This window comes from Drosophila montana, unplaced genomic scaffold, assembly GCF_035044405.1.
Source record: "Drosophila montana isolate Dmon_TW-CO22-7 unplaced genomic scaffold, ASM3504440v1 contig_2081_1, whole genome shotgun sequence".
NCBI lineage: Eukaryota > Metazoa > Arthropoda > Insecta > Diptera > Drosophilidae > Drosophila > Drosophila montana.
In genome coordinates, this window is record NW_026996991.1 from 1,451,219 (window position 1) to 1,464,919 (window position 13,701).

Below are 13,701 nucleotides of genomic sequence, written 5' to 3' on the forward strand. Positions count from 1 at the left end.
ACATTTTTTTTTGCATAAAACCCGCCAAACCAAATATAAACAAGCAAAAAGAAAAGCTGTGTCAAGGAAAACCCACAACAAATCGCTTAAATCGCATCAACAGTTTGCCACACACACACATTTATGAGAGAAAGCCCTTATCACACACACACACACTTTGCATATGTGTAGTGAATGATAGCTTGTTGATAGCTCACTTTTCCTTCTCGCTCAAAATGTCAACACGCACACGCACGCACGCACTCACACACACACAAACGCCACCCCTTATGCATATGATTTTCAAATGTTTTTCGGTTTTTTTTTATTCGCTAGCTTTTCACTTGATTTTCGCTAAACAAATTTCGTGGCAAACGCACGCAAAAAAAGGGGGAAAAAGGGTCGGTGTATGCGACTCATATGTCCTACATAACAACGACCCACGGGACCGCCCGCAATATCCACGCAAATCGCGTGCGTAGTTTTCGTTTGTATACCCTGGAAATATAAATACTTTTAATGGGCAGGTGTGGTTGTTGAGTTTAAATTCATGTAAACAAAAACGGACGACATACCTTCATAAATATAATCGGGTTATGCTCAAATACTTGAATGCTTAAATGTTACTAGTAGTTATTACCCGGCTTTGTAGGGGCAAAATTGGTTTCTTCATATATAAGCTGCAAATTAAACAATTCTTTTTCATCCAAATAGAAATAGAATTATACTATATACTATTTTGAACCATCTTTTCCGCACAGAGAAGTAGATTGTCTGAAACAGGTCACCAATGAAATTTAGCATATATCTTTGAAGCAAATCTGATGAAAAATAAAAGGTTAAAAAGCCTTCAAATTTCTTGATTAAAATTCCAAAAATTTGGGATACTAACTTTAACAGTTTGGGAGGGCGTTGATCATCGAACAGTAAAGCTGTTAGTCAACATCATGAGGGTCGTCTATTAAATATAATTAAGAGCTTTGCGAGGTTTGTAGGTAATACTAAATTGATTTTTATGTCCTTTATCCTTTAGTTTCCTAATCCTTTTATATTATTGAGTTACATTTACTCGTTTGCTCGTTCAGAGTTATTACAGGGTAGTTGGTAGTCGACTAATTACAGCCGAACAGCTCCTACATGGTATTGTATTTGCCATTTATTGTCGGGCAATTGCCGCTTCCGCCGCCCATGTCGCGGTTTATGCATGTAAATTTGTACAAAATTGTCGAATTTTTGTGGCAAATAAAAGGCAAAGCACGAGGGGGAACGGCTAAGCGGTAAGAGGGGAGTGTGCGTGTGTATGGCACTTGTCTAATGTACGCGTAATCATCAACGTTTTTATCATAGAATTGCCAGTGTTGTTGCTCTTCTGCTTGTGGGTGGATAGAGTTATGCCCTTTCTGGCTATTATGTAAATTGATATGTGATATGTGTAGTTTATGTGGGTTGAATGTGGTTTTGGTTTGGGTGGTGCAAGTGGGGCAGAGCGTGGGAAAATGGCTAAAGGTGTGGAATTTTTCCATAGGTCAGCAAAGACTAATGGTAGAGCGTGGTCACATATGCTATACAATTATTTTAAGGAAGTGTTATGCGGGAAATACAGTATATTTTTCTTGATATTTCCTGATATCGAAATATATCGATTCGATTTGAACACATATCGCAGAGCTACATAACCTATTGGCTTTCTACCTGATTCTCAACTAAGGGAAATTTTTGAAGGGATGAAAGGGAATTTTTAGAAAATTAGTTAAAGGAGGTGTCTAGCAGGAAATACACTATGTATTCCTCTTATTTCCTAAAATCGTCATAGACTAAACTTAATTATATATCGCAAAGTTACACACACCAAATAACATGTACCCATAAGGATTATTTAACTAATTTGACTTCTATCCGATTCTCAAAAAAGGGAAATTTATAGAGTATTTGTTGTATGATTCTCAAGAATAAAACATATAATAACGCACAGGCCAAAAACTGGCGAGTTATTTAAGAATGATTTTTCATAGAAGATAGGGCTGATTGAAGAAAAAGCACTGCAGCTGGCTAAGGCATTTTATGGGTATGACTAATCAGATTTGTTAATTAAAGGACTTTAAATCCAAAGTTTTTCCTGTATAATAAATACGTATAATATTCAATTAATTATATAATGATTTCCTATTAAAACATTAATCAAATATGCCTATTGCTTAAGAGTTGCTTTTCAGTGGAATTTCATGTATGTCATAACACAATAAAAATAACTCTCCGAATAAGCTGCTATATGTAAAAGATCTTGAATTAATCACCGTTGCCAAAGCACAAAAGACGCATTAAAATTTCTGTTGAAGAAGCCTTTTGCATACATACATAAGCTGTTAAGCAGAAATATACGTTTGGAGACATCTGATATGGGCTGGTACACAACCCCCTCTGCCTGCCCGCTCAACTGGTTCATCAACCTGAAACACTTGCACTTAAAAATTGTTGAAAACTTAAAGTCTGTGCATTGAGTGCTCGGCTACAGTGAAGCGTGCGGTGTCCCCCCTTCTTTCGACAAATGCTTGGCTCCAACCGCGCAACAACCCCCACCCCTCAACCTGCCCCATCCCTTGCAGCCGCCTTGTGCTTGCGACATTAATACCATGAATAATATACGCTCATTTCTTTTGCTTTCGCGTTGGCGTTGGCCCCCACTCAACTGCCCTTTGCAGCTCCTTCAGCTTTTAGCTGCTGCTGCTGGTGCTTTTTCTTCTTGCTCTGGCGTCGCCTTTAGAAAAGCCAAAGGGGTTGTTTGTAATTTTTTTAAAAACAAAATTTTCTTCATTTCGCTTTTACGTTGATTTTCGTGCAACTTGAGAAAAACAAATAAAAAAGGAAAATGAGTCAAAGCCAAAGCTAAAAGCTGCTGGGTGAGCGGCAAAGGGGAGCAGGCTGGGGCTCTGCTGCCAGTGGGGGCTGCAAACGTCTCAATGAGTTTTACGCTGCTTGCTTGATAATGAGCAGCGCGGAAGCTGAGATGAGATGAGCTGAGCTGAGCTGAGCAGGCGGCGTCGACTGCGCGACTGTGCTCAGCCAGCATTAAACTCTTTGACTAAAGCCAAGGGCCAGAGCGGGCTGGCAACAGACATATTGCCGGCTCGCTCGCACGCAGACGCAGGTGCTGCGGCGGCGACGCCATTCGACAAGAACAGCAGAAAAGAAAAAGAAAAAAAATGGTTTAAAGCAGAGAAAGCGAAAGCACTTCGTATGCAAATGAGTTTCTCGTTATCGCTGCCTGCGTCGCAGCTGGCGTCGCTGCTGACGCTAGCTGCGCAACGAGAGGGTTGTTTTTTTTATTTTACCCTGCTCTATAGGGTTGACTTGATAAAAATTACGAGCAGCCGCGTAAAGGAGTGAAGAAATGCTCGCAATGTTAAATGTGAAATTGTAATGAGCATTTGTTTTTGCTAGATTGCAATTTGCGTTTGCCTCAAGGCGAAACTTTTCCTTAAAATATACACACACACACACACACACACATATATATATTTGCAACACACGCTGTGTGCAAATATGTCCTTGACAGTTCAGCCACTTTCTCTCTATGTGCGGCCTGCTGTGTGGCCAAGAAAATTCGCAATGCCTTTTGGTAATTGAGAACGGGCATCGCTTACAGCTCAAGAGCTGCCACTACCTACCCACGGTTAATTGTGGTAGCAGTGTGTGTGCGTGTGTGTGTAGTATGTGTGTGTGTGTGTGCATGTGTATTTGCCAAAAATTTGCATGCCTTTGCGCATCAGAGGGGGGCTAAGGGACCAGGCTAAGGATCAAACAACAGCCACATCAATTGGCTTCAGTTTGTGTTCATTCATGCGGCATTTGCCGTCTACTCTGCTTCTTCTCTCTTTCTTCTCTCCTTTGGCGATAACCCTTTGTTTGCTCTGCACTGATCCTGTTGCAATTAGTTTTGTGTGTGTGCATTTGATTGATGCCCTATACGCCCCTCAGCGCTTCACTATTTTTGTTACAAATTTCACAATGCTTGAACTCTATTAAAAGGTTATGCGGAGACGAACGTAAGGATTTTTAATAGGTTTGAGAATTTGTGAGGAACTTATTTAAGATATAGAATGAAAAAATATAAATAGATCCCGTGGCAATAGTTACTCAGTGGGTTGATGCTAAAAGCCCTTCGTTATGCGTCTTTTAAAGAGACATAGAATTGGAGGAGTCCGAATGGGGAGATTGCGCAGGTCTCATACAATCGGTCTCTCAGATCGGTTTCCATAACAACCTATTTTTTTTAATATTTTTATTATGTTAGACATAACTGTATAATAATTAAATAAAACAAAAAGAAAAACACAAGAAAATCTAAAAGACATTTGAAGAAATATTAATGCATACGCATGCATCACGTTATAAATATAGATAAAAAAAAGTATTGAAATTTAATGCAAGAGCAAAGAAACTAACGTAAAAGCCAACTTAATAATTATATTATATTAGAAGCCTCTGTTAAACATGAATTTTATATTTTAAAGATATTTTCATGTAACTTTAAAAACTAATAATATTTATTCTATCTAATACTCCAATTTGGAATTGAACTTTATTTAAGCTTACTTTAAACATAATTTCCCATTTTTTTTTAATTTTTGCTGAGCTTCTGAAAACGCCACCAACTGCAAGTACTCAATATCAACTAAGCTAAGTAAATCTACCCAAAATTCTACGCCTACACAGGCCCAACCTTACTAAAGTGAACCCCACCGTAAAAGGACGACTCTAGCCATATTAATAAGGCTCATAATTTTACCCATTTAATTGAGGCGAATGGCCGCAGGATAATGAAAGCGGCAGCCAATGCGGCATCAGCTGCCCTACTGCCAAGGCCATGCCCATTTCCCTTTCCTGCCTCCCCCCTCTGCCACACTGCCCACTCCACTCTAGAGTCTATTGCACTTGAGGCAGCTTATTAGAATCGCTTGTTTCGCTGGACGCGAACTTCGGACTTCAAGTCCTGGGCGCAAATCATAATTTTTCAATTTGAATAATGAGCAGCGCTCGGCGGTTGGTTGTAAAAACGAAGAAGAAGAAGCCTTTAAAATTTATTTCAACTGCCTTTACACATTCTTTCTTATGGGGCTGCAACAGCAGCTAATGGGTGCGACTAGAATATACCCTTTTCCTAAAGAATATCTGCTTTGAAAAATTCAAAAAATCTATATATACATATATATACTCCTATATATGTGCCTTAATTCTAAAATTGTTAAGCTCTTGCTTAATTAATCTCACATATCTTAAAGAAACTTTTTACAGGGTATATACATCATTGACTTGGACACCCTGCTAATTTTTTATGCCCCTTAAATCTCCTTTAGATATCTTAACTCCAAAATTCCGATATATGGGGTAATTTGAAGTAAAACGAGATATGTGCTTAGGTGTACACGAATGCGAGATACCCTATAAATAGACATTTATAAAAGGACGACGGCAAGACAAGACCTATGAAAATTCTTACCCAATTAAATAAAGATATTAAGATTTATTATAAATATGTAATATACCCCTTTATTGTTAATTTTACAGAGAACACTCTCATAGAGTATTGTATAAGGACGGCAATAAGACAAGAGAAGGTTTATTAAAAATTAAAATAAAAATATAAAAATGTATTATAAATAGTTAATACACCCCTTTATAGTTACTTTTAGAGGGTATTCAAATCCTGACAGCCAAACACTCGTAAACTCATTTGGCAAAAAATTCTGGCTACCCAAGTCTAAATCATTTACTCGAAAGGCAACGCTGCCGCTCAGCGAAGAAAGGCTGAAATGCTAATAAGCAGCACAGGACTACCCCCAATGCAGAAGAGTGGGAGCAACAGGACCAGGAGCAGGAGCTCGAGCTGGAGCAGGAGCAGAACGAGAATGCCTCGTGCTATGTAAGACGACTTTTTATGTATTACATGCTGCCATTTTGTACATAGAACGAAGCCTTTTTCGGCTGCTGCTGCTGCTGCCGCCTGCCGTTGAAAGGGGCACAAAGAAAGGAGGCGTCGCGTTGCTGGCTGAAAGGATGGGGACTGGATGGGGCCTTCGTGGGGGTGGACTGCCGCTGTTGTTGTTGTTTGCTCGCTGAAGATTAAATGGGAAAACACTGTGACATTTTCTGGCTGCGCGCGCGGCGCGGTTTTTTATTTGTATATATATATATGTATATGTATATTTTCACGTTTTGCGCTCAGCTGCCGCGCGGCGCAAAAATTCAAAACGGCGAAGTTTGGGGTTGGCGCTTGGCCCAAGGGGTGAGTGGGCCGGGGGTGTATGGCATGTGCCATTGCGGCGACAACATTAGTGGGGCGTCTCGTGGCAAATGTAAAATAATGCGAAAGGGCTTCGTTTGCATAAATTAAAAATTTATATAATGTCGCCCGTTGTCGCTTGGTTCTTGATGGGCGGTGAGGGATGCGGGGGTGGGGCTAATTTCGGTGGGGTAGGTGGGCGGGCTGGGTGCCTACATATATTGATTAAAAACGTTGCGGCTTTAACACAATATTGTAATATATATTTCGCTTTTGTATTCACACAATTCGCCATAAACATAATAAATACTCGTACATTGAGGTTTTCATTTTTGGTTTAGCATTAAAAATTAATGAATCATTTTTTTTATGTTGCTTTTTTTGTTATATAATATTTATATAATATTTAAAATGCTTGAAAAGACAACAACAATAAACTAGAAAATCAAATATGCAAAGCAGGGCATGCCTAAGTTAGATTATAATTACATATAATAATGTTTATATAAGTCATATAATAATTAAGAATTATTAGTTATGAATTTTGCTAGTTGCTTTTTTTTTGTTACTTTTCTTTTTTAAGGTTAGTTTTTAAGTGCAGAACTTTTGGACTATATATTGCACATTAAATATTGAGCGTAATAATATAGAGTACACATTAGTATTTACAGTTAAATTGACTTTACGTGCATATAGATTTATAATTTAGACGATATTTATACACTTAGATTAAGATATTCTTTGTAATATATTTAAATATACATATACATAATTCATATGAAACATGTGTGAGTATGTGTGTGTACAATGCGCAGATTCTCAAAGGCCGAAGTTTGCGGGCCTCGAGATGCGTTCAACTATTTCGGTTTTTTATTTTGTAATTATTTAATCTTGAGGAACTTGTATACCATACACTTGAATGAACAAAGAAAATTACACAATATTTTGTTGCATTTGGTTTTTTTTTTTTTTTTGTTATTTAAATTAAATCGAAACCAAAGATTGCACTAAAATTATGCTGTAGTGTAAGTTGTTCTTTGAGTAAATATGTACAGCTTAGGCTACTAGTATATGTACACTTAGGTCTAGGTTAATATGTATACTAAATGCTTGGAAAATCGTTCGTTATGCTTAGATCATAAAAAATATGCATAAAAATTGCTATATATATATATAACTTTCGATATTGTTTATCGGTTTACATAGCTCCACTTTGTTTTTTGGTTTTTGTTTTTGTATATAAATTCAGTTGAATTGTACGATTGCCCAAATTGTAGTTATTGTTAGTATATATATATCGCTCTATATGTGAGTATGCTATTTATGAACTCTGCATTTGTGTGTGTGTGTGTGAGTGTGTTCAGCTTTGTGTGTGAGTTGCTTAATGACAATCACAACAAATCGTTTTTTACATAGAGGTATTGGAGGTATTCGGTTATAGTAGTTCTTCCTGTTTACTTGGTTCACGACTTAACAATCTAGTTTTAGACTATATATATATATATATATATTTTATTTTTTTGAGCTATATGTTATATATATAATATCAGTGGAAGTGGAAATGGAAGTGGGTGGATAATACAGGCAAATAAATGTGTAAATATTATATGAAAAATATGCAAAAGAATATTTTTGGAAGAATTTTTTTGAAGATTTTGCAACTCAAAATAAAGTGAAAAATGTATAGTTTAATAATATTTTTAAACGGATAACTTTAAACAAATGTTAAAGAAATGTCAATAATTTGAAATATTTTCCAAAGAACTGAAAGGCAATTTTGATTATTAAACTTAAAAGTGAAATAAAAAGAACAAAAAATATTTTTCGCTGACTTTTATCAATTTTATTTTCGCAACATGCCCCTCACAGCACGCGGCAACATTTGGCGGGGCTTCATTAAATACAATTTAAATAGAAGACTAAAAAAATTACTAATAGTAAGAATCATGTTGACATATATGATAATAAATGCTTTCAATAAAACGAGATTCATGCAATAAAACGTACTGGCTAGTTTAAATAAAATAATTAAATTTATAATTTATGGCAAACAAAACAATTGGCATTACGTATAAAGAATTTATTATTATTTGTTTTATACTCTTTCTTCTTGTTAATAACTTAAAGTTAGTTTTGATTTTTGTGTTGATTGGCGTTTTCTTTGAGAATAATCAAAAGATGCGTACAAATTAGACTAAACAATAACTAAAATGTGTTTTTTTGATTTGTTTTTGTTTGGTTTTTAAGGGTTTTTTTTTTTTTGGGAAGTGGAGGAGAGCGCTGTATAATTTACAATTGGCAGCTGCAAACGCTGGCTATATACAATTACTGGACAACAACCGAGGACTATTTTTAAACTAAATATAACTAAAACTAGGCTTTGAGAATGGCACAACATTAGCTGGGTTACGTTTTTTTGTTTTTGTTTTTGGGTGAGAGTTTTCTTATGGCCTAACATTTGTCTTAGCTTAACGTGTTTTTTGTACAATTTTTTGGAGCTTTTTGATTTATGTGCAATCTGCGTTTGTTATTTGCTAAATGACTAAAAATTATTTAAATTTTTCATAGTTTGGTTGGTTTTTTTTTTGTTTTGTTTTGTTTTGCAAGCTACTTGTACTTGACATAAATTCCTGTACGTAAACTCTTAGCCAGCCTCATCTGATGATCGCCGGCACTCTGAACCATATATACAAATTCTTCCATTATCCATAGAGAGCGAGTTTCCTACTTTAATGGTGCTGGAGCTGCTGCTGTCGCAGGTAGAGAGCAGCTGCATCGTCCAGCTCATCGAGATCGATGTCCTCGTGCTGTTCTTGCGATTCGGCGGAGCGCGGCGAGTGCATGCTCAGATCCTCGGGCTCGGTCTGTTCGGGCATGTCGCTGGCCACGTGCACGATCTGTGGCGGTGGCAGCCGGAATACGCGGCGTATGTCCTGCGCCTTGCGGCGCGCATTGCTGCCGCTGCAGTGGCCATCCACAGAGCTGGCGCCATCCTCGGACAGATCGAGCGGTGCCTCCTCATCCAGGCTGCTCTTAGCCAGGTCCACGGACTCTTCGGAGCCGCCGTAGCTGGCGCACATGGCCGCAAATTTGTTGGTGGAGCATTCCAAAGCGGCAGCCGCTGCCACAGCCGCTGCAGCCATAGGATAATCGCCGCTCATGGCCGGCGAGAGAGCGGGCGTCGGTGGCGACTGAATGCCACATTTGTGATTCATCAGATGATGGCGCCGACGGAACTTCATGTGGCAGCGCTCGCACTCGAACGGCTTCTCGCCATTGTGCACCAGCATATGGGACTTCAGCTGATTCGAATCGCTGAACTTGCCTTCGCAAATCTCACAGGTGTAGGGCCGCTCGCCGGTATGGACGCGCAGATGACGCCGCAGATTGGCCACCTGCACAAACTGGCGATCGCAGTGGGAGCAGTGATAGGGCTTCTCGCCCGTATGCAGGCGCATGTGCGTCTTCAGATGATGGTCACGGGTGAAGCGCTTGTGGCACTCGGGGCACTCGAACGGCTTCTCGCCGGTGTGGGTGCGCTCATGGTTTTGGAGGACATGCTTGTAGCCAAAGCTGCGCGAGCAGATCTTGCACGTGAAGCTCTTGTCGCGTGACGGATCCTTGGCGGGAGCGGCAGTGGCGGCTGAAGCAGCTGCTGCTGTCACACCCGATGTGGCCTCATGGGCAGAGGAGTTTGGCGAGCTGCCGCTGCTGGGCGGTGAAATGGGCCCGCCGGGCGTGTGATACAAATCGCTAACGCTCATGGTAATCTCCGTTTGGAATTCCTTTTTGACCGACAATTTGCGCGCCTTCTTGACGGGCTCACCCAGACCCAAGCCCAGATGATGATGCTGCTGCGGCGTGCTGTTCGGCGAGCTGAGCGGATGCTTGCCGCTGTTGGCCAGCGGCGAGTGCGGGCTGGCGGGCGGAGAGTGCAAATGGGTGCCGGCCAAAGGCAGCTGCTGCTGATGCTGCTGTTGATGCTGTTGCTGCTGCTGATGCTGTGCCGCCCAGGCGCCAAACAGCGCCGCTGGATTGTGTGGAAATAGAGTGTTGGCCAGCGTGCTCATGGGCAGCTGGGCCATAAAGGCAGCCGCCTGGCGATTGGCAGCCATCAGCTGTGTGGGCGACAGCATGCCAAAGGCGGAAGCGGCCGCAGCCTGTTGCAGACCCATCGACGGGTACAGCGAGTGCGAGTTGAGGCCATTGTTTGAGGCCACCGGACTGCTGGCCGAGGTATTGGCGGACATGGGCGGCGACAGCGACATGGAGCGATCCACAACCATGTCCTCGCGCTTGATGCCAGCCAAGGCAGCGGCCAGGCCTAAAGAAAAAAGCAAGCAACAAAAAGTGTGGCTAGTTAGCAAGGCGAATAATCAAAATATAAAGTAGAGCAAAATTTCCTAATTTTCTATTTTCTATTATTTTCTCCAACCTCTCAACCTCACCCGCTGAGCTGTCAGTAACAGTTTGGTCAGCTGCCCGCGGCGGGGGCAAGCACGAGAAGCACACACAACTTTTTAACTTTTTGTTCAAGGTTCAAAGCAGCACGTGTGATTGGCATAGTTGTAGGGGCGGGAAGCGGGGAGTTTGAACCTTTACAAAGAGAGTAAGAGCGCGCGCGTTTAAGAGCGTCACATGTGTAACATATGTGTGAGCTTTTGTCTGTGTGTGGTGGCAGCCACTCTCTTTTACGCGTGCTCTCGCTCTCTCTCTCTCTCTCTCTCTCTTCGCACTCTTTCTGGCGTTTGTTTTGGTGGGCGTGAAACGAGTTAAATGCCGGCGAAAAAAAAACTTGTAAACAAAACTTAATTGCATGTGTATGCGTGAGTGTGTGTGTGTTGAGCATTTGGCAAAATGGCGCCTAATGTTAACTCAAGCACATTGAGACGTCGTTATTGCTGTGCGTGCTTAATCATGTGTGTGTGCGTGTGTGCGTGTGAGCCGCAGTGCTTTAATGCGAGCTTTAATATGTTATGAAAAAACATGTTATGCAGGAAACATTCAGAACTAAGAATACAGCGAGTGCTTTCCAAATGCAAGCTTGAATTTCGCAAAATGTAACCACAATTTGTCTGCATTTTCTGGATAATTAAGTCTTATCTTAAGACAAATTTTAAGAAACTTTTGTTTCAAAATTATTTCAGACTCTGCCAATCTTGGTTTAAGATAATGTGATAAAAATGAAGATTCCTAAATGTTGCATACCATTTAAAAGCACGCAAACAACTTTTTAGGACGATTCTTGTTTTTAAATATTTGTAAAATATGTTTAAGTAAGACATTTTAAAATTGTTCTTAATTTTGAAGATTTTATTAACTGTGTTTCTATCCCTTTATTTAAATGCATACAAAAAAGCTGTATATTTCTAAGAAAGTATAAAGTTTAGCTAAGCAAGCATTAGCAAAAAATTTGAGAAATTATTAAGAGTTTTTGAATTGAGCTTCTAATAATATTCCCTATATTATAGTATTCTGTTTATATTAATATAAAACTATTCCTTTTGAGAGCTTGCCTAAACTGTTTCTATACTTTTATTAATTTGCACACTTAGTTGTAATATTTTACTTACTTCGTGTCTGCGCGTCCTGCAGCATTGATATAGCCATAACTGTGTTTGTTATGTGTGTGTGTGTTGTGTGTTTGTTGTCCTTGCAAATTAAATTGCAAGCGTTTTGCTTACAATTTCACTTCAATTGTTTTTCTTCAGTTCTGAACACAAATTTTCATTTGAGCTGCGTTTTATTTATAAACTTTTTAACTTTATATAGTTTCGCGCACTTTTTGGTTGGGATTGTGTGTGTGTGTGTTTTGTACTTTGAGGTAGTTTTTGCACAGTTTACAAAAGTTCACGGTATACAAAATGAGGTAGTTGCAATTATAATTTCTTATTCTTATGTAAATTATTAACTTTGATTTTTTTTTCTATTTTGTTGAGGTATTTGGTTTGTTGTTGGTTCTCGCGTTTCTTTTTTATCGTTAAGACACAACAAATTTTCTTTCTATATATATTTTTTAACTAAGTTTTTGAGTTGTGACTGTGACGAGTTGTCGCTGAGAAATGATATGAAGCGACTGACTGCAACACGTTTTTATATTGAGCTGAGTAGAGAGTATCCTTTGCGCTGTGGAAATCCTTTAGAAGCAACAAATTTGCCTCGTGAGTGTGTACGAGCGGGAGTGCGTGCGTGTGTGAGTGTCTGTGTGCGAGCGAGTGTGTTTGTTTGGCATCAAAAACTGTGCTCCTCTCACTGTCAGAGCCAAATCACGAATGATACGAATTCGCCGCGTGCGCTTACTATAAGTACGCTCGCACGCTCACCCTCTCTGCATGGCATACACACACTCGCACTCACACACTGGCATACACGCACGCACTCAATCGTTCACTCACTCAGCAGCAACTCACTCGCTCGCTCACGCACATTGATAGCCAGCCAAAGGGAGGAAGCACGACACAGAACGAAACGAACAACGAAACCCGAAACGCGCTGCCGATCAAAGCAGGTAACGTGCTCTCCTTTACGAGCATGCGAGTATGTGTGTGTGTGTGAGGTTGTAAAAAAAAACTGAGCACAGCTCAAAAATACCTTAGCTCTTTTTTTTTTATTTTTGCTTCGCGCTCCTTGTTGTTGTTTTACCTAAACAATTTCTGATGCTGCATATATGCAAATTAATGTGAAAGGGAGAGAGAGAGAGAGAGAGAGGGAGAGAGAGGGCGAGTGAGAATGAGTGGGCTACAGCTGCTATTCCGTGCAAATCTCAATTCTAGAACGAAACTAATTTCTTTTTAAAACCGACAAAAGTTGACTTTTAACCAAATGTCTTAAAAAATAACAAAAACCTTTTGCGGCGGGCGTAAAAACTTTTATGGCTTTATGACCGAGGCGTTTTTTACAAGCAGCTCAAAAAACTTTGCTACCTATGTGATCCTTTAAAAAAACTAGCGCGCACTTCCGTTTTTTAGAGCCTTCATAAAAAAAGGCAATTGCAAAAAAAAATAAACACTTGTTCAACCATTTTAAGTTAAAGTTCAAAACATTTGGGTTAGGGTATACGAAAAAAGCACTCAAACTGCAGCAATTAACTCATGTCAGAGACTTCCCCTTTGAACATAAAGGAAAACAAAAAAAAATAAGTGCTCAAAGTGCGCAAAGGGGGATGATAAAGAGCGCCTGAGCGAGCGCGCGAGCGAGCGAGAGCGAACGCCAAAAGTCACCAGCAGTAAAGGCGGAGTGTGGGGTTAGGGCCAGGGACCGGTCGGATCGGGGTTGGCTGGGAGCGTGCGCCGTAAGAGTAAACAGGAAGTAAACAAAACGAAACGAACGCCACTCAAAAGGGGGCGAAGCCCAAGTGAAAGTTAAGCGAAGGGGCAAACGAGTGAGTGAGTTTTTTAAGCAGCCTGTTGAGTTGAGTCAAGTTCCTGAATGAGCCACGCTTA

The 13,701-nt window shown here is 40.0% G+C and overlaps 1 protein-coding gene across 1 annotated transcript; it reads right to left on the reverse strand.

Moving 5' to 3' along the window:
* Window positions 1-8,527: 8,527 nt before the first annotated feature.
* Kr (Kruppel) lies at window positions 8,528-12,257 on the reverse strand. The gene is made up of 2 exons (XM_064679926.1): window positions 11,833-12,257; window positions 8,528-10,583 (listed from the first exon to the last, which is right to left on the reverse strand). The coding sequence occupies exons 1-2, from the start codon at window positions 11,867-11,869 to the stop codon at window positions 8,989-8,991; spliced, it is 1,632 nt and encodes a 543-aa protein (XP_064535996.1). The 5' UTR covers window positions 11,870-12,257; the 3' UTR covers window positions 8,528-8,988.
* Window positions 12,258-13,701: the final 1,444 nt, after the last annotated feature.